General features: G+C 43.2%; 6 protein-coding genes across 6 annotated transcripts; 4 read left to right on the top strand and 2 right to left on the bottom strand.

Moving 5' to 3' along the window:
* Positions 1 to 128: 128 nt before the first annotated feature.
* Positions 129 to 1,118, top strand: P174DRAFT_464616 (zinc-binding alcohol dehydrogenase family protein; the record flags this gene model as incomplete). The annotated part of the gene is made up of 5 exons (XM_024830419.1): positions 129 to 251; positions 305 to 327; positions 393 to 506; positions 565 to 716; positions 760 to 1,118. 5 exons carry the CDS (start codon positions 129 to 131, stop codon positions 1,116 to 1,118), a joined length of 771 nt encoding a protein of 256 aa, XP_024677468.1.
* Positions 1,119 to 2,517: 1,399 nt separating this feature from the next.
* Positions 2,518 to 3,549, bottom strand: P174DRAFT_331182 (uncharacterized protein; the record flags this gene model as incomplete). The annotated part of the gene is made up of 1 exon (XM_024821662.1): positions 2,518 to 3,549. A coding segment is annotated over one exon (1,032 nt), but the record flags the coding sequence as incomplete, so codon positions are not given.
* A 2,099-nt stretch (positions 3,550 to 5,648) lies between these two features.
* P174DRAFT_435592 (uncharacterized protein) lies at positions 5,649 to 6,176 on the bottom strand (the record flags this gene model as incomplete). The annotated part of the gene is made up of 1 exon (XM_024825945.1): positions 5,649 to 6,176. The coding sequence occupies one exon, from the start codon at positions 6,174 to 6,176 to the stop codon at positions 5,649 to 5,651; it is 528 nt and encodes a 175-aa protein (XP_024677466.1).
* A 1,473-nt stretch (positions 6,177 to 7,649) lies between these two features.
* P174DRAFT_516125 (carotenoid oxygenase family protein) lies at positions 7,650 to 9,299 on the top strand (the record flags this gene model as incomplete). Its single annotated transcript, XM_024832285.1, has 1 exon — positions 7,650 to 9,299. Exon 1 carries the CDS (start codon positions 7,689 to 7,691, stop codon positions 9,297 to 9,299), a length of 1,611 nt encoding a protein of 536 aa, XP_024677465.1. The 5' UTR covers positions 7,650 to 7,688.
* Positions 9,300 to 11,688: 2,389 nt separating this feature from the next.
* On the top strand, positions 11,689 to 12,394 carry P174DRAFT_507752 (uncharacterized protein; the record flags this gene model as incomplete). The annotated part of the gene is made up of 3 exons (XM_024831403.1): positions 11,689 to 11,712; positions 11,791 to 11,853; positions 12,002 to 12,394. 3 exons carry the CDS (start codon positions 11,689 to 11,691, stop codon positions 12,392 to 12,394), a joined length of 480 nt encoding a protein of 159 aa, XP_024677464.1.
* Positions 12,395 to 12,728: 334 nt separating this feature from the next.
* P174DRAFT_464614 (uncharacterized protein) lies at positions 12,729 to 13,581 on the top strand (the record flags this gene model as incomplete). Its single annotated transcript, XM_024830418.1, has 5 exons — positions 12,729 to 12,764; positions 12,786 to 12,965; positions 12,999 to 13,087; positions 13,245 to 13,393; positions 13,427 to 13,581. The coding sequence occupies 5 exons, from the start codon at positions 12,729 to 12,731 to the stop codon at positions 13,579 to 13,581; spliced, it is 609 nt and encodes a 202-aa protein (XP_024677463.1).
* Between the last annotated feature and the right edge of the window lie 13,305 nt (positions 13,582 to 26,886).

Genomic DNA, 26,886 nt, shown 5'->3' with positions numbered 1-26,886 from the left:
GACCCCACCGATTTACAGGGTGAGGTATAAAGAAGCGTCTTCCTCTTTCACTTCAACAAGGACTCCTGCATTTACTCATCTAACTTTTATCGGAAGTGCCACCTTAACATTTGCCTATCATTTCTAAAATGGCAGAGAACGAAGCAGCATGGATTACCGCTCCGGCAGAAAATCCATTTAGAGTTGAGAGTGCCCCAAAGCCAAAACCAGGACCTGGTAAGGTGGTAATCAGGAATAGTGCCGTTGCCATTGTAAGTCCAGCTATCCCAAACTCAGCGTATACCTATCACTGACTGGTCCAAAGAATCCCGTCCATTGGAAAGTTCAGTCAGTAGCTGAGATATCTCTCCCACCATGCTTTGACGATCTCGTATACTGACAGCTGTGCGAAGCTTAGGACGCTATCTGAATACGTATCCTTTCATCCTAGGACAGGACGCAGGTGGTGTCGTCGAGGATGTTGGCAGTGGCGTGACCAGGTTCAAGAAAGGCCAATGGGTGATTGCGTAAGGCTGCACCCCTGTTCAGGTAGTATACAGTGCTAACATCTTTGCTCGTCTGCAGCCACTACAACGGCCTTATGACGCAGAGCCCTGCAAATGGCGCATTTCAATTATATCCGGCTACTGATGAGGCACTTGTTGCCGAAATCCCGGATTCTCTTGCATTCGAGCAGGCTGCTGTGCTTCCACTGGCTGTCTCACCCGCCAGCGCTGGTCTCTCGCAGGGACTATCTCAATTTGCCGTTACCTTCGGTAGATAACGTCAAAAACACTGGCCAAGTACTTCTGGTGTGGGGTGGTGCATCCTCCGTTGATGCAACCGCCATTCAGCTTGCAGTCGCATCTGGCTTAACCTTATTCGCTACGGCTTCTGAAGCGAATAGAGAGTTCCTTAAGTCACTTGGTGCAGATACCATCTTTGACTACAGGTCTCCTACTGTTGTGGAAGATATTACAGACGCTCTCAAAGGCACCACACTCGCTGGCGTATATGGTGCAGTTTCCGAAGGGCCGAGCTCACCGTCATTTCCAAGATTCTTGACCGAGTTAACACAACCGATACAGAATAATACCCTTAACAGGCACCCCTACACTGTAGTGACTGCCATATTATAGGCCATAAGTGATTACAATGTCCGCAGCGCAAGAATAGCTAGATTTAGTAATAGATCATGTTTTAGGGGTTAGAAATACCCTCTAATCTCTGGGGCGGCCAAAAATGTATGGTTTAGTGGCCGCTCAATTGGAATGGCCGCTCGCTTGTGGATTACATTAGGCCTATTAGCTGACTTAGTAATACTATCATCAACTGTCTCTGTAGCAGACTCTATAGCTATTTCAGATAGCTCTGGAGTGCTACGAGGACTATTAGCTGATTTATTCATGTCTGACTGTAAAAGTATTTGATTTCCCCTCTTTCTCTTTTTTCTTTGACCCTTCCTTATGACTTTCTTGTAAGTTCCTTCCTGAATAGTGTTGTTGGCACTGTCCCTTTTTTGCACATTGCCATGGCTCTTAATGGTTCTGGCTTGGCAGCCTCGGCTACATCTTCAATCTATGGTGCAAAGGGAGATTCCAGCTATTTAAGAAAATAATTACTTCTCCTTCTGTATCTATAATATGTGTTGGCTCAGTCATATTTGTATTTCAAGACGTGGGAAAATCTGGCGGGAAGTCTTCTAAGAGAGATTAAATGGAGTATAGGAGGGGAGTTGGCCATTAGAGAAATCTGAGATACTTTTATGTCTAATGTTATTGAGTCACCCCCTTAAGTTTCTGTGACATGGCTGCGTGTGAGTGGCTAACTTGATTTTAAGAAATGTGACTTTTGCAGTGACAGGGATTTGGTAGTTACCTATGCAACTGGGCCTGGGTCTAGAGTGAAGCTGCGCATGATATGTACTATTATCTGATGTATTATAAGTGTTGTAGCTCTGATCTCTATGCTGGATACATAGAACTTTATGTAAATGATAAGTGGCTTTGTTTGAGTGTCTAATGAAGGAGGTGACGCTTAAGCTGAAAGGTTGTTTTTAATGGGTGAAGTTGCCAACCTTGTGGCGGTCTAAAGAAATAGTGGCAGACTGCTTCCCTAAGGAGTAAGCTCTGCGTGGTGTTAAAAAGTTGATATGAATGCAGTCAACACAATATACTTTTGCTCCCACAAGACTTGATCTTACACTAAACAGGGCGCGGCATGGCCGGCGGACGAATCACAAAAATTATGGTTGCAAGTCCTGATTCGGGAGTGTCGAGAACCCACTTGTACAAGCACAGAAATCGCGGCACCGTTGAACCGAACAGATTTATGTGTATCGTAATACCTTCATTACTCGACAGAAGCTTTATACTGGCGAATACCATTTGGATAGTCTTCAGTTGTCGAGGTCGGCCAGGTCTCTAAACAGATAGCGTATTTTGGCAAAACGCATGGGTTTTTGAGATGGTATTGCAGCTTCCATGTTCTCAGCATCTCGGCAAATGAAGGCATCGTGTTTGTTGCATGTGCGTTGTAACGGAGATTATCAAGCTGCTCAATAAGTCTTGTTGTAGCATCTCCACAAAGCAAAACACCATTTTCGAATGAACGACCCTGGTGAACCATATGGCACTGTGTTGGCCAAAGGTAGGATGAGCCGAGATATGCGGAGCGTCCGTCAGCGATGATCGCATTGAAGTGCGGGCGAGGCTCCCACCAGCTTGTATCTTCTACGTGGAGATTGGAGCAGCGCATTATTCCGTCCGCGAGAAGTAGCGCAGATTTCGGGTCAACCTCGCGGACCTGAAGGATGACATCAACGCCACTTGCAGCGCGGTCAATCAATAGCAGTGCCATCGTGGGATCAACCAGCTCTGATATGTTGAGAATTAGTGAGTGCTGTGCCCCTCGAATCAAAGCGTCCTGCGCGCGGGTTATCCATGGCAGACTTGCGACTGGGTCATTGATGACAACACCCAAATTTGCAAGCTCAGAAGCAAGCGCAGCACGAAGCTCATTGGTTGCTTCCCTGTGAATGGCCTTATCTGTATAGTGACAGAATAACGTAGCGGCTCCTGGAGGTAATTCGATAGAGAAATCGGCTTTATTGATTGGCTGAGCGTCCATGACGGCCCCGGTGCTGAAAAGTACTTGGTTGTCAATAATGACTGCCTTCCCATGGATGACCTGTCGTGTTGGTTTATCAGCACCCGTGAACATATTGACACGAATGTCATGGTCCGCGAGGATTTTGAGGTACATGAAATATTCCGCGGACTCCAGGAAGCCACTGGGCCCGAGCTTGGACACAACAATCGACATATCTGCCCCTGGATTCTCATGCCGAAAATCAACCAATGCACTGAGGACTCCACGTGCATCACCCTGGGGACTCATTGAGAGGTTCAGCATAGTCAATCTGCGTCGGGAACCATCAACTCCATATTGGGAGTGTGCTTTCCCATCCGTCTGAGTCTTGTCACGGACGAACCGCTCGAACACCGCAAGATGCTCTGCACCATTGGTCAGCAGCGGTGTCACGCCGGCTGGTAGGCTGCCCAACAGTGGATCCAGGATAAGCCCGCCACCTAGCTTAGGCTTGATAATGTTTGCCTTGCAGCGAAGTTGGTCCTCTCGGTACACAAAAGCATCCACATCAAATTTGGCACCAAAATCCAAAGACATGATAGTCACATAGCGCGGTGCGATCTCATCTGGCTGAACCACAATGCGCTGCTGATCACCATCATGGACTATTCTGGCTGCAATGAGCTGGTAGATATCGCACACCTGAATGGTATATAAACCATCAAGCTCACGATTATGGAGGCGAGCTTCAAACTGATCATTAGGCTTTAATGGAACTCTGATCTCGGCACGCGATGCTACAGGGTCCATGCGGACAATGCCATGTTTGACACGACCCAGCGTATGCTCCCCATTGGCACTTGGAAACTGGAGCCGTGCGATGTCGGCTCCAGTTGCAGTGAACTTGGACAATGGATCGTGTGGGTTGATCAACTGGAGGGTTGCTGTTTGCAAATCAGACGCGGTGTTTAGAGCAACTACGCGCCAGCGCACACCATCAAGCATGACCGGCCGGCCGGCAAAGTGCTCAATACGGATATCTTGATGAACAGCACGCACATCACGGAGCACTAGTTCATGCTCCAAGCTCACTCCCATCACATCATAGAACTGGCCATCAACCTCCACTGGCTCTGGGGGGCGCGCTCGCTCCCTTCGTGACCGCGCATAAAGTGGAAGAATGGGGTCATGCCCTGATCGCATTGCCACTTTGACAATCAGTCCAAATTTTTCCAAAAAATCAAGATCGTTTCATATTGACAGTTAAATTATTTTCTTTTTGTTTTACCCAAGTCCGACTGTCACCGCGAATTGAAGTTGGAAATTACTCCCTTTTTGACTGCTCACACACTCATATGCCTGATTGTTAATCCACTAAAAATGAATAGGGTTAGGCACAAATTTCTTTCCTTTACGGCTGAAGTGGAGGTAGCAGAATACATACCAGTTGCCCCGCCAAGTTAGCATCGTATTAATTTGGGTAGAAAGAACCTTCTCTAAATAATGACACCAGTGAATGAAAGAGTGGTATTGAGTCTCAGTAGACATGCCACGACAGCCGCGTTCATACACTATTGCAAATTCTTTTCCCTTTCCCTTTTCTCTTTTCTACGGCGGGGGTATTTTGTTCTGGAATGGAATAAGTTGTTCGGGCTGATGTCACTTTATTGCCGAAAACAGCGTCCTACTACTGGCAGAATAGCTCGCCGTTAGGTCTGCGCGCAGCCATGAAGGCTGGCAATCTGGATGGCTCGGAAATAGCGGTGATGCCGGAATGCTTAGGATCTGTAATTTCTAAAGAATTGTGGCGGGGTAGGTCCTCCGATAAGAATAGGCCCGAAAATGGCATTTTCGTTGGCTTAAAGTAAGCGTCGTGGGCAATACATTATTGCAACCTTTACGTGGCTACATCCGGAATGTGGTATACTCATAGTACATCCTGGGACACTGTTTGCTAAGACAACTTAAACCATTGGTCTAGAATCAGAAGTAATCCTCTGGAGTCTATTAGACTAGTGGCTCAAAGATTAACTAGTCACTCATAGTGGATCTTACGTCATCGATTTTTGCTAGTTAACTAAATACAAGGAATATTGCGGATTACTTGCATGATACATGTCATCTGCAATAACTATGCTTCCAGGAGCAACCAGGCCCAGCTCCTCGCAGAGCTTAGGTCATTCAGTTGCGGGATACGGCAGCTTCGAGTGGTCTAAAAGGACCAGGTCCCAGGCTTTGGACCCAAAGTTGGCACTTGCCAGTTGTTGCAATATGGCCCGGCATGGTCCTTCCAAAATCTCGACTATTTCGTCCCTCCCAGCGAAGGCCACTCTTGCCCTTGCAGTTGTAGCAAACATGGGATTCAATTCCAGGCTCACATATCTTGAGCCCCCTGCTTTGCGAAGGGCATTTGCAGACATGATTGAAGATTACCCAACGTGCCCACCGAGCTGGTTGTCTACTGAATGAGATGTGGCATGTGACATAATAACAATGGGACTCTGAGATATCCACAAGGGTGAAGAGACAAACTCAGCAGCTGAATTCTCCTATTATAGGTATACAAGCGTATTATACAGCTAATATAGCCCGCATTCAACCTGTTGGCCCTTGACTGTTCTGTCGCAAGACATCACCCCCTTCGCACCAACCTTTCCAGACCAACTAAACGATATTAGTACGATATTAATAATGTCCTGAGCACTAATGTTGAAGTTGATGTTGCTGTTCTTCCCCTGGCCCTGGACCCAAAAGGCGCACGAGCTGAACTGTACGAGCTGGTGCTCATTACTGATTGTGTTCTTAACCTCCCAATCGCCGTCTGTTTTCTGGATGCTCTTCATGGTCTGCATGCAGTCCGACAGGCTGAGGGAGGCATTGCTGGTCTGGTTAACAAACATTAAGTCGCCGCAGTGGGTTGGTGCTTGGGGCGGGATACAGGGGTAGTTGGGCACATTGGTGTATAGCCTGCTGGGCTGATCCCAGGCCTTGAAGGCAAAAAGTCGGCGCTGCAAACAGGCACGTGGATGAAGCCTAGGCGCACTCATGGAAAAGTCACCTATGAATAAATCTTCCTCTGGCTGGTAGAAGTCTGACTCTTGCCGCATGGTAACATCTGATAAGGGAATTATTATAGATGATGAAGTAAAATATTCCAAAAAGAAAGTGTGTATTGAAAGCGGGTTTCACGAAGGCTATACTATCTGTTCTCAGGAAAGGGGCTGCTGGGTCTGGTACTGTAGCAGAGAGATATAATTATGTATAATTATGTAGACGTCATGAAGGTCAAACTGCCAACCATTTCTGTGAAGCTCGTTTGACGGAGGGTCGTAGCCTTGGATTTCGCTGTAGACGCAATTAGACATGTTTAAGCAGGAGGCTGGCATTGCAGTCATTGAGACGGCTCTATCGGCGGGTAACATCTTCCCGCTCGTTAAACCGGGTCGTAAATAGGATCGACGCAATCATGACTTTTATAAGAATCCAAGCAGTACAACCTTGCATGATTAGGATCCTTGCTGAACTAATCCCTTTGGTGATCAGAGGTCTCAAACCCATGGTAAATCTTCAGTCCGTCGCCAAGAACCTGAAACCGGCTTCCTGCGGGTAGTTGATGCACCCTATCCATGGAGTAGGCTGAGGACAGGTCTCTGCAGTATGAGCATCACGTTTGACCTCTCCAGTGGACTGTCCGAAGGACAATGATCACTGAGGGAGTAATTGTGATTCTCATAAAGATGTGATTATTGTCATTCTTTTCTAAGAAGTTGAGGACTAATATATAAAACAAACATCACATTGATTATATGAATTTCTTCCATTTATGAACCGCTTTGGAGTTCTATTCACAATAAGTCTCAAGAGTCAAGCCAGAGGACGGAAATATCTCCATGCAATAAACAATGGTAAAGGTGTTTTTTAAATTGGAGTTGTCTTGCAACCTGGCTCAGGAAACGAGTCACGTGAGTTGACTTTTTTAGCGAAACACTAGCCACTAGCTCCGGGCGCCATAAGTTGGACGGCATACTATTGGGCAACACTGCATTCGGAACTATCATTGGGCCTGCAGTGGGGTTCAAAAACTTTGGATGACATTTGCAATGTAACCTCAACAGCCGATAATCCATGATATGGACCAGTACCACGGTTTTTGGCATTGGCTGCAATATTACATGGCGAAGTCAAGTGGCAAGGCGGACTCAGGCCTGGTCTGCGCGCAAACTTGCAACGGGCCAGATTCACACCGAATTAGAAAACTGCGTGGTACATTTCATGTGCTCAATGATACATCGGCCCAACCAGGATAACACATCAGGTTAAGTTTCCTTGGGATGATGGGTGGCATATCATCCACCGTGCTTTTAGCTCGAACTTGAGGAGGGATAAATTGAAACTCGGACAGCGTCCCTCTGGTGAAACACCTCTCGCTATCTCGAAGCTGCGGCACCATTCCAAAACCGTCCAGCGCCGATACTTGTCTAAAATCCCCACAGCGGCTCTGACAGGGAGAGTGATCGAGCCAAGGATTCGGTTGGTTATGAGTCCTCTCCACATTTTCAGTTAATTGATCATTCCCGCATCTTTCCTGAAAAGCCGTGCAGTCTACAACTATATTTGAAATGGCCGATTTAAAGGAATCAGCGTCGGGCATCGATGGGGCATACGGATTAAAGTCCAAGCGGACGGACGCATTCGACCTCTCAGGATCGAATCTCCCATGTCGTTTCGAAGGGGAGGTCGGAGATATGATTGTCTGTGGCGACATTCCCATAGAGATTGATGGAACTTTTTATCGGGTGATGGTGGATCCATTTGTGCCACCTGACCCAGGAAATGTTCCTCTCGATGGCGACGGCAGCATCTCCGCGTTTCGTTTCCATGATGGACGAGTTGACATGAAAATGCGATATATTGAGACCGAGCGCTACAGGTTGGAGCGAAAGGCTAGAAAAGCGCTGTTTGGGCTCTACCGAAACCCTTTCACCCATCACCCCTGCGTTCGCGGAGCTATCGACTCCACAGCCAATACCAACCTGATATATTGGGCGGGTTACTTGCTCGCATTGAAAGAGGTTGCATTACCCTATGCAGTAGATCCGGACACGCTTTCAACGATCAAGTACGATCCCTTTGAGTCCCAGGTACGCTCGAAAACATTCACCGCTCATCCAAAAGTCGACCCCTTCACCAATGAGCTTGTTGTGTTTGGATACGAAGCAACAGGCCTTGCGAGCCTGGACGTGGCCACATACACCCTTAATTCTAATGGGAAGAAAGTCGAGGAAGAATGGCTCAAGTCGCCTTGGAGTTCATTCATCCACGATTGTGCTCTCACTGTAAACTGGCTGGTTTTAGTTATGTGGCCCTTTGAAGCCAGCCTGGATCGCATGCAGACTGGTGGGCATCATTGGGCGTGGAATTACAGCCGCCCAGCAGCCTTCATCGTTGTGCCTCGGCGGAAGCGCACGAAGCGCCCTTCTAATTGGGCTGCGGATGAAAAATGTCGAGTGTATCAATGGCGAAACTGCATGCCTCTTCACACGGCTGGTGCCTGGGAGGTGGAGGAAGACGATGGTGATATTAGAATCTGCGTTGAAAGCTCCCGGGTCCTCGACAATGCATTTCCATTCTTCCCATCCGATGATGGCCGAACACCATCTGCAGACGCGAAGAGCGATTTTGTGCGCTGGGAGCTAGATCTCAGTGCCCCTTCTGGCTCTTCTATATCGGACCCGCAAGTGATCCTTGATCTTCCGTGCGAGTTTCCGCGCATCGATGAGCGCTTCTTAACCAAGCAGTACAACATTGTGTTTCTTGATGTGAACATACCAAAAACTAAGCCAAATGGGCAAACTATCTTCCAAAACTTAAATGGGCTGGCAATGCATAGTCACAGGAGTGGGGCAACGACTTTCTTTTATGCTGGCGAGAATTGTTCTGTGCAAGAACCAGTCTTCATTCCAAGGAACAAGGACGCCCCGGAAGGGGATGGTTGGGTCCTTGCGATGATAGAGCGAAAGGTTATTAACAGATGTGATATTGTTGTCATCGACACAGCCCAGTTTGATAAGCCAGTTGCAGTCGTCCAGCTACCGTTCCATGTCAAGGCACAGGTACATGGCAATTGGGTAGACTCAGTCCGCCGAGAGGGCTCTGAAGCGCGGAGCCTTGTGCATGAGCCAGAGGAAATGCCTATTAGTGGGAGGGGAGTCCTAGGCCCAATGATTTAATAGGACAGCCTGTTCATGCAATTTATTTTAGCCCTTTGGAAATATATGCCTTTTTTGGGCATGCCTAATGTTGTTAGTCTCTTCAATATAGGACGGGGCCGGCTTGATCTCTTTTATCTGTTCTCTGGTTATATATAATAGGAATTACCACAGCGCAACAACCCCTTGTCTTTGATTACTATTAGTGCGTCGGTGCAAAGAAGCTCTACCATCTATCGCAAAATGACTTTTGATTCGCAAATACGTAGACTGGTTAAACCCGACCATAGAATCCAGACCCAACCCAACCAAACCCACTTTAGGCTAGGTTGGGTCTGAGCATCCCTAACCTATAGGTTAGTTGGGTTCTAGGAGCAAGAACCCATATGGATTTTAGGTTAAAAAATAAGTTAGGTTAGGCTAGGCTAGGTTCTAATTATATATAGCCTAGAACGTATATTATTATAATATAGACTTAATTATATATTATTTATAGAATGTCATGGGCTGCCCCCATGACATGCTGCATAGAGTTGTTATTTTCGCGGGTTGAGTTGGGTTCTCATGTTCTGCCAACCCAGCCCGCAGGTTTTGGGCCTTAGAAACCTAAGGCCCAAACCAACCTATAGACCTGTGGGTTCTAGGTGGCTTAACCCACTGGGTTTAGTTCTACTAGTAGGGATATTCTCTACCTAATTAATCTAGTTAGTATAGGCTATGTCACAGGCTAGAAGCCATGAAATCTATAACCTAGATAGAGTTGCATTTGGTGCGGGTTCGGGCGGGTTCAAGCCTAGTTGGCACCAAACCGCTGCGGTTTCAGGTTCAAAATTTAGAACTCGCACCAAACCCGGACCCGATGCGATTCGGTTGCGGTTTTCACCGCAAAACCCGCTGCTAGGCCTAGCTAGGCCTAGCTAGGCCTATACTAACTAACCATGGTTAGATTCGGTTCGGTTTCGGGTTGGTTAAACCGCTAATTTTAACCGTTTTAACCCTTACCATTCCCCCCTTCGGGGACCCCTCTGACGCCCCTATCAAGCATGCTTATATAAAATTATGATTTTTATATGAAATATATGGTAATTATCATCATATTAATCTAGATCTAAAATATGAATTCAATATCTATAGGTTTGAATGGGTGGTGGTTAAAAAACCATTTTTAAATATAGTCATTGTCAACAGTTAGTCGCATATATATATAGACTACCACTACTTTCATACCAACCTATGACAGAGATGAAATTCCCTTATATCTCAGCAACCACCAGGTATTTTTGAATAAAATTTATATCACTAGATAGCCCTTGATTCAGGCTATCTAGTGATATTAATTTTAATTAGAAATATCTAGAATTCAGTGATTTCTAGGTAAAACGGTTGCGGGTTGGTTAACCTAACTCGCAAAACCGCAAAAACCGTAACCGGCGGTTTTAACCGAACTCGAAGCGGTTCCACCCTATGGAAACCGAAACCGGTGCGATTCCCTAGGCTAGGAACCGAACCCAAACCGCTGCGAGTTCGGTGAGGTTCGGGTTCGATTTTTGCGGTTCGGTTATGCAACTCTAAACCTAGATTTAGACGGTAAGAAATTGCTAAGAGGTTCTAACTAGGACCACAGCAGCCAAACATGAAAAGGAGTGTGCAAATCATAGCTAAGATTATATAACATAGGCTTGCTTAGACTGGTTAAACCCAACCCGGGAACCCTAACCCAACCCGGCCCTAACCCGCCATGGGCTGGGTTTGGGTTCAGGTTCTAGGGCCCGTGGGTCGGTTGGGTTCTAATTCTTAGAACCCGCTAAGGGTTGGGTTCTAAAAACGGGTTTTAATTACAATACCTAGTAATTAGAATACACTAACCTAGGTTAGATTTCTATGTAGAATGCATTATTTATATATATATATTTTGAATGCTAGTATAGATGCTAGTATGGTATAGAAAAATTAAATACATACTAACTAGATTAGGTAGGCGGAGTGTAGAATTTTCGGCAGAATAGAACCCGCCGGGTTGACTATCTAGAACCCGCCGGGTTATGGGCCGGGTTTAGGCCCTAGAAATCTAGAACCCGAACCCGGCGGGTTGGGTTCAAAAGATCGGAGAACCCAGCCCAACCCGCAAAAATAACAACCCTAGGCTTGCTACATTAATTAGTATATTTAACATTATTATATAACTATAAGCTAGTGTCCTATTTAGACTAGAGTTTATTAATACCTAAGGCAGATTATAACTTATAAGTACTCATAGACAATTTGGATTTACCAAACGTATGCCATTTTCGGCCGCTTTCGACGCCTTTTTCGGCAGCCATTTGGTAATACATGACTTCACCCTTCCAACACGCCCCCATCCTCGCTACCACCACGCACCAGTCAAACTCGCCCACAGTGCCCCACCATCATGGGCATTTCACCAAGTTCAACCGTCAGTCCTTCAGCACCGTCCCTCCAACCAGAAGCTGTATAAGGGAGCTGAAAATGGCTTCACTTCTTCCTTTCATAGGAGCCTGGGCTCCGGCCAGGCCATAAGGACGCCAACTTATTTACCATAGCTGATTTCTTCCAGGTTTGTCGTCTTTTATTTTCTCCCCTGATCCCTCTGCCTCTGCCAAACCACCCTACTTAAGAAGGTCATCTTCTAGCCTCAAGGTCTTTTCTTACACCTACAATTAACTCACTTCGCTCTCTAGTAATCATTTCGCTGGAATTTACAGTGTCGTTTCCCACTTCCCCCTCCTTACAACCCTCGTGCCTTCCCTCTCAGTGTCCATTCTTCATTGCCTACAAACCCACCGATGAAGTGTACCCATGCGCGACAGAATCAATCCCCCCTGACGGGGAGTGACTGCAGTGAGAGCGATGTCGCCAGTAGCAGCCCTGACTGGGATGAGCAGCAGGATGCCACTTATAAGATGGATGTGACTGAGCCAGATATCACTAAGCCAGATGATCGCCTGAGCCTACGAAAACGCCTCCGGTCGGATGATGAGGCAGATGATTTCTACAACAACCCCCTCAATGACACCGGAATCGACCTTTGTGAGATCAATAAGGATTTTGACAAAGCAGAGGGCACCATCAAACGACGGGAGCGGATTAAAACCTGATGGAAGTGGTCAGTAACACAGGCCAAATGCCGCCTTTGCTGTTCTCTGCTAATGCAGGCATAGATATTGTAACAGCAAAATAAAACTAGAGCCTAATGTGCAAAAATAGCAGGATCCTGAAGAGGCCCTACGCTAGGCGTTGAATAACGACCTGTATCGGTTTCTGGGCTGGTCCCTCAAACTTAAGTGAGGAAAGAACAGTCGACATAATAAGGGCATTCACAAGTCTAGCTTGTTGAATACCAACTGGAAGAACCTTTGTGGTTACTACCAAAAACTGACCAAGAGCAAAATCGACGATATAGATGGGTCAGAGGTGCGGAGGGTCAGTAGCATGGATTATTATTCTTTTAATTTATTTAACTGTCTTGTCTAACTGTCTAATCTATAGGGTATTAAGTACTTGGTGGTAGAGCATGGGTTAGATATGCAACTAAAAAAGAAGACGCCAGTCTACATTAAAGATATCGGCCCGTTGAATGAAACAATTCTCTCAACTCAGCTAAAGAAGTTCTACCTTGGCTTCCAGCGCATCCAAGTGTGCCTGTTTAATTCACTAGCTCTGTTCACTGTACACCACAGGAGCGCCCTGTTGAGTCTCTAGTTCAAAGACCTACAAATCTCACTACAGAAGGACCCTTGCGGCGGACCTCCTATCCCTTTAGTCAAACTGACGCCTAATGGATGTAAAAAGTTCCTCAGGCAGACTAAATTATAAGGGCACTGCCTTCCTTTCTTCTTCTTATTTCATGATCTCCAAGCCCTGCTAGATCTGTCAACATGGTTTTTTTGGAAAGCATCGCCATTTTAAGACTGTCTAAACCGGGCAATGTTGGCTAACAGACAACAGGACTACATTTACACTCCCTAAAGTGGTCTATGGACTATCTTTAGTAATATGTCCTCATACATTACTATTCAGAGTATTATTCCATGCCAAAGCATTCCGGAATAACTTAACATCAAAAGCCCAGCTATGGAAGCTCTTTATTAGTAAAGGTTGCCAACAGCTCCTGTTGCCCTTAGACTGAGAGAAGGCAGATTGGTATATCTTTTGCAAAACAGAATTAGTTAAAGGGGTTCCAACCATTCAGCAGACCCAACCTATATCCAAGTCCTCCATGTCCAGCCTACTAGTCACTTTTGGGGAGATCCGCGGATGGCCCAGGGCATTCCATGCCCATTAGTTCTGGTACAGGAGTGGTAAAGTAATCAACAAGAGTGGTAAGCAATTCTTTCTATCCTGTCACTTTCTGGGGTCCTTTTAGCTGCTGACATTCAACTTCAGGATGGGTTAGTAAAGAGCAATATATGTTGATCATGAAGTATACTAGCCCCTGGACTTTTCTCAACCATTACCATCCTTTGCAGATCAACACAGATATGATTTGGGTAATCTGTGGCCTCGACCCAGACATGGAATTAATGTGGGCTGTCACGCGCCAGAACCATTGGGAAGACCCACGACGCCTGAGATATCTAACTAAGCAATAGAGGGCACAGGTGGAGGACTATCCTGAGTTAGAAGAAGCCCGCCGGAAGCTAAGCGACCTTAGTGCCTAGTATGATAAGACCCAGCAACAGGGCCTGCTTAGTTAGATTAAGAGGCAAAAGAAGGAGGTGACAAATACGCGAAAATAATTACTGAGGGCTTTAAGGCATCAGATCCAAGAGAACTTTAATGAAGAGCAGGCATTCCTGGATATTAAGGCGCAGCTCTCTGGCACTGCAGTTGAGGAGGAAGAAGAGGATGAAGCTTTTAAGGATGCTATGCCTCTAACCTAGCTATATCTTTTATAATGTCTCTTGTCCTACCCAATCTCTAACTTACTGGAGGATGAATGGAATCAGAAAGATGCAGGTGCGGATGTGGTAATATAATATTATGATGTCCTTAAAGGGGGCCCTCTAAGAGGCCGGCCTAGGCAAGAAACTATGACCTCTACTGCATTGGATGAACCTATGGCTTAGCCCTAGGATGCATCATAAGTTCAAGACAGCATCAGCACATGCGAAGTGGAACCCCTACTATACATAATAAGCTGTCACGTGCTACTAAGGAATATTTAGAGAGTTCAGCACTGCCAGAGGCTTGCTTTTAATGCTTCGCGAATAAGAAGCTACCTGATAAGGTTCACTGCTGGATGTTTTATGATGCTGGCTGTGTCACACACCACTTTGATGCCAAATATCTGAAGGAAGAGCTGTTTAAGTGTAACTAGTGCGAGGTGACCTTATTGCATAAGATGGCATTCTAGCGCCACATAATTAATGTACATTGGGTGCGCAGTTGCTGGTGTTGCCTGGATCCAGCATTTTGAATAGGAGAATAACAAGCCAACACCATGCGCGGCTTGTCTATAATAGAATCTAAACCATGGAATTATCCCAGAGTATCTTCCTATTCTAGTTTACTGGTAGAGGACTCTATAATGTATTAACTGCCTGCTATAGAAGAAATGCACTGATTGCCTAGGAACTCTAGAACTATAATGTAGAAGTTAAGTCAAAGGAGACTCTAGCTTTATACAATGTAGTTGAATGGATGCAGGCACTAAAAAAAGGAAAAGAATATAAATAAGAATAAAATAAATAATAAATAAATAGTAAATAGATAATAAAATAAATGAATAAATAAATAAAAATCAAAAAGTTAAAAATCAAAAACCTAAAATAAATTAAAAATAAATTAATTAAAGAATTAAAAAAGATTTGGCGTGGGTTATATCCTGTGGGTAATCCTAAGTCATGAACACCTGCTGCTTGTTGCTAGCTGAATGACAGTTTATTTAACCCTACATTCTGACTGAATAGCAATCTGGGGCTTTAAGAAAATGCCTGCTTTTTTGCCCTTTTCTTTTTCTCTCAAGGCTGGATGATTTTGAAATCTGTTTAACCCCTATTGGAAATAATTAGATCCATCAAATCACGTGGCTAGGGCTGGGAGGGGAAGATCTTGATGTGCCTCTAATAAAAGCACAAGTCAAGAAATATTGGTTGAACACACTAGAACCATAAGAATAACTTATATAGCTTCACAGTGAGTGACCTATTGGCCCTACTCTTTCAGGGTTAAAGCTATCACCTACTTTCTGGGAGAACTGTTTCCTTTCTCCTTAAAATTCTTTCTCTTTTAAAGAAATAAAAAGGGCAGATGGCCCCTATTAGACAGGCTTAGTGTATTTAAGAAATATGTGGCTAGTAATAACTTAAGAGCAACTTATTTCTTAGTCCTAATGAGTGGTCGTGTGGGTATAAATACTTCTAAAGGCATTATAGGCTAGCCAATCATCTCCATAGCAATTAGTTTTTAAAAGATGGGCTTGAAAGGCTTCAAATCCTTGGGCCACAAACCTGGACTGCTGTCAGACCTGGACTGCTGTTAAACCAGGACTGCTATCAAAGCAGGACTGCTGTCAAACCAGGACTGCTGTTAAATCAGGACTGCTGTCAAATCAGGACTGCTGTCAAACCAGGACTGCTGTCAAATCAGGACTGCTGTTAAACCAGGACTGCTGTCAAATCAGGACTGCTGTTAAAGCGGGACTGCTGTTAAATTAGGACTGCTGTCAAAGTGGGACTGCTGTCTTCCTATATTATCAACAGTTTTCAAGGCTACATAAATCAGTAAATATAAGTTCCCTAGCCTATAAATGTTAACAAGACAGCATCTTAGATTGACCCAGAATATTGTAGGAAGGTACTATATAGTCTTCCTAGTTAGTGATATCTTGGACACTCTTGCATGCCTTGCCGCCTCACCACATATCATGTGTGACATGGTCTTCATCCATAGTGGACTCTCCGCGTGCACAGGAACACCAAGTGAATAGGGAAGACTAAGATCCAGGGTCTGAGGGCTCTTTGGTCTTCCTCCTTTGATATTCAATACGTGAAAACCCAGTTTCATCATCTCTCTGAAAACTAGGATTGCTGTATTCTCTTAACAGAGTGCTTTGCCATGACTTCTAGGGATAGGATCCATTAATGGTTTGCTTCTTGAGATCAAAGTTGTAATACTATAAAAGGCTGTAAAATCTTCTGAAATTGCCATGACCACAGAGGGTAGGGAGTAACATCTGAGCAAACTCATTTCTGTCTAGAATGATGAAAGAATCCCCCTTCTCAGACCATCTGATGAGGTGTGAGTTTTTGGGATTATTTATTATACTGCTGAGGATGAGCATGGGTTGTGTTTATATAATAAGAGCATCCTGCAAATGGTTCCTTACCATTGTAGAGTTTGTAGGAAAGAGGTAGGGTAATTACAGTCCCTAGTGCCCTCACATTGCGCTGATGCCTGGCCCTGAAGCTCAAGGTGCAGCTGCCTAAGTCTGCTTGTTTCTTTAGCTGTACAGTACAACACTGTTGAGCTCAGGGAAGCTTGCTCGTCTGTCATAGTAGGTGAATAAAAGGTATTAGTATTCAGTATACAGGCGGAAGATGGCGCATGGCTGACAGATGGTGTGGATGGGCCCATTAGATACTGACTTTGCTGCCAGGATGGGTTATCCATAGGTTCCAAGTCCTCGGACTGTACCACCATGTTTGGTGATGCAGTGGTGTATAGTGCAGACTAGACATGCTGGTTAGAGGAGATATTTATGAGATCTATGACCTTTAACCACCTTACCGCGTTTGGAGGGGATCCATAGGTGTCAGAAAGGGACTGAACATACTGGCTTAATAAGTTATTGGGAAGCTCTATATTCTTGGATTATTTAGTCTCATTCTGCCAGCCTGTTGACCATATTAATATTCCTATTATCAGGTTGGTTGAGTACAGGTTCGCCCATCTCAGTATTCTTATCATGTTTGCCGCAGTCTGGCATTAGTCACGAGCCCCTAACAATATTTATACTAAGGTCTGTCATGCTGTTATTGCTGCGCTAGCATGTCTGGGCTTTCTGCACACTATTACCGACTTTTCCCTGGGGTTTTCACGCATTATTAATGGCTTTTTCAATCAGCCCAGTTGTCGATGTATCACCGGCAGCTTTGATAATATCAAGTAGTCATTCAATGCTACTGGCCAGTGCAATACAACAGCCCAGGAAAGTGCGATACAAGGTGCTGTCACAGAGTATATTTAGATTACGGAGAATAGGACAGTCTGTAAAATACAGCTAGAATATAGGGACCTGTGAAATCGATACTGAAAATGACAGCTACTGAGGCCATAAATAGCTGCATTTCCACCTATATTTTCCCTCTGCAAGCTGCTGCTTTAGTACTCAAGCACGTGCTACACACTACTATTCTGCACCTGCTAAGCATTGTTTTAGTCACCATCCTAAGGAGACAATCCTCAGCGAGAACTCGCTTGATTTCAATTCACAACTATTAGTAACACTAACAATGGCCTCCTCAGCAGCCAGATCTAGCTCCCTTAAATTCAAGCAGATTGCCCATGTGCTCTATAAAATGCTGGCTGTCCTCACTTATTCCTTTCCTCCCTTGTACTCTCGCGCCTTCCTCCCACCTTAACGCCTTCTAAATTAATCCACCAGGCGATTGCTGCTTAAATCACTGTAGAAAATAATCAGCTTTCTCTTATATTTGGATCAGCTTATCTTGATGTCACTGCCTCCTCTCCCTCCTACTAATCCCAATGAGCATCAATACTGGACTGACCTGATCCTCTATGAAGAGACTCAAGCCAGACTTAAGCATTTCCACAGCATTAGATGGCTACCCCTGAACTTCAAACCCAAGACATTGGAAGGTCTTGCAGTGGTTAAAAGATACTAGTAAAGGTACATATGCGCTTTCTCAGATTACTGCAGGGATCGTACATCCTTAATATATTGTTGACAGATTTTGCATCTATTTAAAGGAGGACTACGTGGAGTATTTACTCCTGGAGGACCAAATAATTTACATGAATTTCTTTAATTAGATATACAGGACCTCATGACAGAAGCTTCTTCAGTTATATGATGAGTACTGGCGACAGCTTTACTAATACTTTAGTCTATTTGCACGGCGCTGTCTGAATGGCAATATCTATGAACAGATGCGATGAGTACATTATTTTGTTCTTGGTCCCAGCAGCTTCACCATTAACATTAGCATTAGTTCCTAAATAAAGTATTCCCTATAGAGCGAAAGATCCCTAGACATATGAAGAAGAAGGACACCCTTAACATTAATGTCTTCTGCATCTTATATTGCTAGCACTGGATATATTTGAGATTTTTCCGTCATGGGAGTATGATTATCTAATTTGCCGTAGTGCAACTCTGGTCTGCCATTACTAGAACATGACCTGGTGTACTGCTTCCTTAGAAAGCTTCCCAGACTGGCTATAAGTCATCCCTGGGCAAACGCAAACACGAGCAGACTTTCTAGAGTGACCTTCCTAAACATGTTTCGGCCGATGATCTTCTAGATTCAGTCTGCTACCGCGATATTAAGCTCTTTATTCTTAAAGACCCTAATAGCAAGCGTGATGTCCTTTGTGCCATCATTAAGTTTTGTAACCTCAAAGGCCAGCTAGAAGGCGCTGATGGGTAAGCAGATCCATAGCAGACCTATAGATAGCTAGTTGCTGACCTGCTGAGGCTAACTTTTTTCCCCCTTAGAACTAAATTCTTCATGCATGGTGATTACTAAATGGCTTACTACCTAATTAACTAAATTATCTTACTAGCTTTCCGTGATGGGGCTTTTGTCAATCCCTTGACTCTAGAGCTGATATAGTGGCTTCATATTCTAAAGCACTGATAGGATCTTCCCCTCTAGTGGAAGGATGAGGTCCTTAATACCCCTCTCCTTTAATATATTGAGTGTACTCCGCACGGCTATGAGCTCCATGAGTTATTACTGATGATGTATAACTCAAGTTAACAAGCGCTTAAAGAACTAGGTCAAGATACTAAGTTCAAGGATGATATTAGCCATTATAACTACCAGTGCTGGATTGCTAATGAAGTTAATTATATGTCCTCCCACATGGAGGATAGCTCTGCTAAATAAAAGAATCTTAAACTGTCTCTAACTTGACCTTACAGGGAAATTCACAAGCCAGGAGCAGCAGAGAGTGTTAGGCCAGTCTAGTAATGTGGTTTTTAAGAGGCATTACTAGTCACAGTTTATCAGCCGCGATCTCTAGCATGTCGTGCTTCTCTGACCCTCTCAGGAAGGTCTGCTTTAGGTTGCTAGAAGCATGCTTAGGAAGAGGGATCCCCTTACCCCGTCAGGGCTTACTAACCAGCAGAAACATGATATTTGTTAAGACCCCAGAATCCTAGAGCTTAGATGAGAGCAGAGGGAGCTAAAGGAGGAAATTTAATCACTAGCTGGTATAGTGGTGAAAGCTTGGGAGTTATTCCCTCATCTATATGAAAGATATGAGGCAGTTAAAAAAGAGCTCTCTCAGGTAAGGAAGAACCTGATAAAAGATACTCACAAGATAGCTAGAAAGGAATATTTTCATAATGAGCCTGTGCTCAAAGTTAATAGATAGATTAAGCAACTTCTTGGCCAGTCTGATGCTAAAAGTTGTGAAGATCTCAACTCTAATAATAAAGACTTGGATGTTCCTATTCCAGAATATGTCTTTCCCAAGCAAGCGCGACTAGTAGAGAATTTCTATGGCCCTGAAGCGGAATGTTTTGATGTAGATAAGCTACTTGCATGATGTATCTAGGTTACTAAGGACATGGTTGTGCTCTCAAGGCTCTGTAAGCCAAGCTGGCGAGGCAACCAAATTAACTGGGATGTGAGTGATGGTGCTAAGGCTGATGAAACTAAATATAAAGAGTTAGAAGAATCACCACCTTCTGAAAAAGAAGCCCTGGACTGCCAAACAGATGTTTGTATTATCTATTGTAGTTTGTCCCATTATTCAGCTTCTAATCCGCCTCTATATAAATTTCCTTCTAAGTGAAAAGATTCACTCTATTGCCATCTCATTGATTTTCATCTCACGCGTGCTCATGAGGGGATTAGCTGTACCTGGTCAGCCTACTGCAATGTCCCTAAGTTCACAAAGGCTACTGAATTCTTGGCGCATGCTATTGATATGCACTTATATAATATTAGCATTAAATTAAAATATCTCCCAAGCAGACCTCTGTTAACTTATAGTGATACTTCCTCTATCAACAGCATAGATGCTTCTCTGGAATCATGTGGATAGTCAGGCACTAGCACTCCTACTTCCTCTATTAGTTCTGTAACAGCAAATATCAACCCGCGCCTGCTGGAGCTCGACAAAGGTACCATTACAGAGCCACTGCTGTGTTACTTAAAGAGGGTGCGTCTCTAATAATAGCATGCGAGGATATCTAGATGCAGTTGTTACAATGTGAGTATAATAATCCACTAAAGCCTGGCTTCACAGCTTCCTTTTTTTTTTTATGCAGAGTTATATTTAGTGGCATCTACCATTGTATATAGCTGGTCTCATACCTGCTAAAATGCACCTATTTTGCTTTTAATTTACTCCCTACTTAGTAGTCTAAGTATACGTCACATGATTCACAAGCCTGGAGAGTGGATGCTGGTTTCTCTGTATTTTAGCCACAACCATGCTGCTAATATAGTTATATTAATTAACTAGTTATTCCGCTGTAGCACTATGGATGTTAAATATTTGACAGAGTCTTTACTAATCCTATAGTGAGCAAAATAATAGCTACATGAGAAGAGCTCATTATGCTCGCTTAGTAAGAATTTGAAGTTATATATTAGTATCTGAAATATAGCAGTTATGGCGTGGTGCTGTTTAGACAATGTGCACACCACATTATATATAAGCCTATGCCGCCTATGCTAAAGGGACTTATACCTGATTTTTACTGATTGAGTGTTCCATATTAATGTTGATTCGCCTACTCAGGTTTGCTTGCTGATTATTTCAGTACTGGCTACCTGCTCTCTGGCCATTGGTTTTTCCTGCTCCAAGGTACCTCGCATGTCCAGAAATAAGGAAGGGCTGAACTATGGATAGTAGTAGCCAGGGCATTATTGCATAAGATGATTGCAGGGATATGCCTACCTGATTGAGAACCCTATTGATCACCTCTTAGTTATAAACATCTACCTTGAATCATAACCTCTATAGCAACTGATCATACACATTAATCTGTTCTTTAAGTTCTAAAACGCGTCTGAAAATTATTACTTGAGGGACCTACAGCCGGGTTGAAGAATCTACCTTTTAAGTCTGTCTTCCTTCCCCTTAGCGTACTTGTAAACAGCATTAAAAAGGACACATTAATAACATGGTTAGCAGCCGTCACATTTGGCCTTTTTTTGTCTGCATCCCAGACATGCTCTCTTAGCACAGTGGACTGTGTTTCCTGACTGGGCGCACACAATCCAAGGGATAGCAACCTTGGAATTTATAGGATTAATAAGTGAGTTGAATTACATGTCTATTTAAGTAGATGATGATGTATTCCTAAATTACTCCTCTAGCTTGAGCATACCTCTGTAGGATACTGGAGGGGAAGTTAATTTTAAAGGCTCTTTCTCCATTATTAGGGCAGGCTGGAAGTGAAATATGTGGAAGGGTAAATAGTTACACTACTATATCAAGAGCTTGAGTAAATATTAACTTATTTCCTATTTCTGTTTTCCAGTACACCACTGGTTCCCCACAGCGATCATGTGGATATGCTAAGGTGCACTAGTAACTAGTAAGTGGATAATATCACATGATGCTTAGCAAACTTGTCTTATAAGCACTGGACTTTCAGCAGTGATGAGAATAATAATAAACTTGTCTAAGCATAGGACCTACTTAAGATGGTATGCAGGGCAGCATGGCTCCACAAATTCAGTCATCAGATAATAGTTCTTTACCGGCCAATCGCGATGAATGGAAAGGTCTTGCAACATTAGCAGCATATTTAGAGATGATTTTCATCCTTATGCCAGTACCTACCATTATCCTTGATTCATCTCTCTATATATGCGAGGTGTCCCATAGTCACCTTTCCCTTACAAATTTAACCAGGGAAGATATTATTAGTTATAATATATTTAACATTCCACTGTCTACTATACCTATCTCTAGTCTTCCTGTTCTCCTGGGAGCCATATGGATTGCTATCTCTATGAAGGCTGTGCAAATAATTAGTTAATTATTGGGAAGCCTGTCCCTGATAATAACACCCATTTTTACTGTATCTAGTTTTATGTACCTCGTCATTAAAGTTATTCAGTAGTAAGTAGAGAACGCCCCCAAGCATTAGACAGGCTTCTTGATAGGTAGAGCTGTGTTTGCGTGGTAGCTATACTTTCAGGATACATATTGGAGGGCGGTGATAAAGCGCATGAGTATAGGAGGTGGATAAAATAGTTGGCTAGATGTGAAATAACAGCTCATCACTAACAGTTAGCTGTCTTCCATCCCTGATGGTTGTATAACCACAATGTTTAGATCATATCTATTAGGAGCGCTAGGTTTGGCGTAACTAGTCCTATATTAAAAGGCCAAACCCCCTATTCCCCCTGACCCTTGACATGTTCAGAACCCTAGCCTATGCCCCTTCTCAACCAAGAAACTTAGGCAAATCTCTAGAGAAGGCTTCAGACCTTCCTGAGTGTGTGCCTGGCCACATCTGTCCTAGCAGTTACCTATCACACTGAGAATCTAGCATATTAGGCCTCTCTGCCTCATCATTAATTCAACCTTAACTGTGTCTTGTCTTCAAAGCAACTTTGGCCGCTGTGAAGCTTTCATTAGCTAATGTAGCCATGGAGATAGCCTGAGATAACCACCTAACTAATAGATGCAGTGGTCTTATGCTCATTAAGAGAACCCTTAAGATTGACACCTAGTGAACCTGTGCCCTCTGGAAAGGTTGGTGCGACGGGACTATTAGGGTGGAGTGTTTATCTTTATTTAGTGCTAGATTATAATGAGAGTTTTAGTAGTCGGCCTTTACTGCGTGAATCATAGCAGTAAACAGCTTAATCTGTATGGTCTGGCGCAGCCCAGCGGCAAATCAAAAGATATGATTTAGTAAAAAGCCTTTTGCCCCGCATTTCAGTTGCATCCTTATTTCTAATCTATAATATTAATGCAGCCTACTTTAGCTCGCACCTTATCTGTCCACGCGAGGCGACTATCACTATCTACACACTTTATATTAGCCTTAATATATCCACCAAACCCTCCATCCACCTATAGTCATTTAATAATCTGGATCCTCCACTTCATCTCTTATATAGCTAGCTGCAGCTTGGTTCAGCTGATTCAATATGGATTTGGGCCCATATCTTATGTGTGACAGTGTGAACTACAAATGTACTATCTATAAATGATTTTTCTGCTCTGAATCTGCACTTTACGCCCATTATAGGCAGACATCACAACATCAATGGTGTGAAAGGTGTTTCTAGGTCTTTATTTCAGCTTAAGTAAAGAATACGCATCTTTAAAAGTCTAGCAGATATAATGTTTGTTTGACCTGTCCTTAACTATAAGACTTTGCTACTAGTGAAGAGCTTTAAGACTACTTAGTAGAGTCTCATCACTTTTATCCATAGTGCAATATCTATTATAATTCTGTTGAGCAACTATAAGAACATAATATTACCTAGCACTACCTGTGTGTCAAATGTGGTGACTACTTTGTGAATAAGAATAATTTAGAAATAGTAGTACACCAGCTAGTATTAAAAAGTTTGTATCTATTGCTAATAAGTACCCTTTCTTTAGTATTAACAGAAACATCAACCTTGAAACCTAGAATGCTATGGTTATTACTAAAACTTTAAGTTATTTTCTGGAATGTTAATCTATCTGGAGTCTGGAAGTTGTACATTAGATACTACCAAGGAGGACATTAATGATATAGCCTATGATTATTACTAGAGCTGGAAGTATATTAATGATGATCTTAAGTATAGAGGGTGGCTCTACAGATGCCCCAGCTGCGAAATGAATTTCTTAAAGCTTTCTGCACTTTACCAACATGCAGAGGATGTCCCACCATGCTCTTCTCCTCTTAATGGATATGGTTATCTAGCTAAGCTAGAATAATTTATTACTTGCAGACTATAATAGCTTTACAACTTCCTCTTAAGTTATCTTCTTTATGATGCTAGACAACAAGGTCTTTCAGTCACTATCTTCTATATACTAAATAATATAATCTTATCACTAATCTTACATGCCCTGCTTCAATTTCTTCTTATAAGATTTTCAGACATATAAAAAGCACAAATTATTCCCTTACCATGAAAGGACATGGTGTTTCTAGAAAACCTTGCCCATGAAGACAACAATATGAAGCTGTGGGGTCCTATATAGGAAAGAGCCTCATTTAACTTAACACTAGGCCATGAGTCTCATTAGGACATCTAAACAGCAGAAACTAGATTTGCTAATAAACCATTCTTTACACAGTTCTACCACCAGGGCGCAGGTGTTAGCGCCACAGACATTTAAGTGGGGACATGGCTGTGGAAGCCTAGAGCTACTAATATAACAGCCTTCTAGGTAACTAATCATAGCCCACTGCGGCCGAAGAAGGCTGTGGCCTTATTATAGATTCCTCAGCGCTGAGGGTAAACTTATGACAACTTCGACCACTAGGAGCTAAATACTGTAGTTATGGGTTTACCACTGCGGGATCATAGGGCTACCCCAAATTACCTAGGACCATGCGCTATTCAGGATTAAGAAAGTAGAATGGAATCACTTGTTGAGATGGATGTATAATAAATACTATGTGTGTTAGTCTCCTCACTCAATATTTTTCACCAGAGCAAGCTCTTTGAACATAAGGCATATCTTTCTCTAGTTGAAGTACCATCCTCAGCTCCTAGCGCTTTTCTAGGTCCATTATTGCTTGCAAAATGGCGCTTAGTTATGATGTGTAAGGTCCAAAACATCCTCTAGTGGGGTAGGTGTCCCTTATAGTTAATACATTACCAGGATCATGCAATCTAGGGTTGTCGAGTTCATCATTAGTAAAAACTAAAGATGGTTTTCAATACACGCGGCATTAGCTAGTGTTTTCCTAAAGGAGATATTTCAGCCTCCCATCAATAGGCAGATTGATGAAGTCGTCTTCAGCCATTACTATGAATTTGTCTATTCTGGTGATTACTCCGTTCCGTTGCTAACTGCTGATCCGTGTGGGGTTAATGGCAATCAAACCAGCAATAGCCAGGCACTGTCTTGTGGATCTACTAGATGATGGGATCCTATGAACTACTAAGGAAATCTTTTCCATCCTATGGCACTACCTAATATATATGCTTTCGTCAAGGAGCAGCTTGATAAAGCGCCCTTAGATAAAGATGGAGAAGTCCTGAATAATAATCCAGCAGATAATTATGTGAACATTTTTTTAAGCTATGCTGAAGTTTATTGTTTCGCATATATAATACACTAGGGCTTGCTTTGCGTTCTGTCACTCTATTAGCTTATTCACTCGCTGGCCAGCTTTACCCTCTTTAAAGAACGAACTGGAGATGTTGTTAAACTGATAAAGTTTGTATTTAAGGAAACTAAAGGCATGCATAATATGTAAGATGTGTTAGTACATTATGCAGCGTGGAACATTAAAGTACTTATGGGGGATGTTGACTTCTAATAACTACTCAACTGAGTGCCTTTACTGGAAAAGGCGATTTTCTGTGCGATGTAGGCTGGAGATATGAATCTGTATTACTTTTTCTTTATCTGGTACGACTGAAGAGCTAGAAGGAATCTGTTTTGCTCTTTAGAGAGAGATCATAAATATACACATGTAGTCATATAAGATGTTCTATTTTACTAGTTACTATTAAAGTGCCTTAGATGACGAATAGTATGCTATCAAGCCATCGCTCAGAGGAGATAAAGGTATATTTCTAAAAAAATTAACCCATGGAACGCCACAATCTAAAGGGGGTGGGTGGATGCGGAAACAGGTTAGCCAATAATCATTCTTTTACTGAGTGAGTAGTGCGAGCTGAGGGTACACTAAGGCTAATGGCTATTAGGTAGGACATAGCTGGGGAAGCTGAAGAAAGTTTAGCGCCCTCCACGCTTCTATAGTCTGTAAAAAACAGACATGGGCGCCTGCCAAGCATTTCCGCAGTCTTAACTAGCTAGTATTAATTCAGGAAGAGAGTGTCTAGTAAAAAAGCAAAAGTAGGTATAGTAGGCTTTAGGATTAACCACACCCATCATACCCTAGACTCTCAAAGTTATCAAGTCATCAGGTCACCAAGTCATCTTTAAATTTGGTAATTAGAGAGATCCCAGTGTGCGCTGTCATCTGAAGTACTATAGAGGTAAATATTTATGCTTTGCGCTAAACTTTTGCCATTGGCTTTTGGCTTTGCTGTAAAGGCTGGGTTAATATTAGTAATAGAGTTGTGTTGGTTTAAGATATGTAATAATTCTTACCTTAGCTAGTCTGAAAGGAAAGTCTAAATACTGTTCTTTTTCATCTCCCTATCCTCTGGCTTTAAAAGTCTATATCTAACACCCCTATGAGGAGCATTTTTATAGCCTTTTAAAACACTATAGCCGCGTT

This window comes from Aspergillus novofumigatus (assembly GCF_002847465.1).
Source record: "Aspergillus novofumigatus IBT 16806 chromosome Unknown P174scaffold_11, whole genome shotgun sequence".
NCBI classification, from domain to species: Eukaryota; Fungi; Ascomycota; class Eurotiomycetes; order Eurotiales; family Aspergillaceae; genus Aspergillus; species Aspergillus novofumigatus.
Note: the sequence above shows the minus strand (reverse complement) of the source record. Positions and strands in the feature narration are given on the sequence as shown.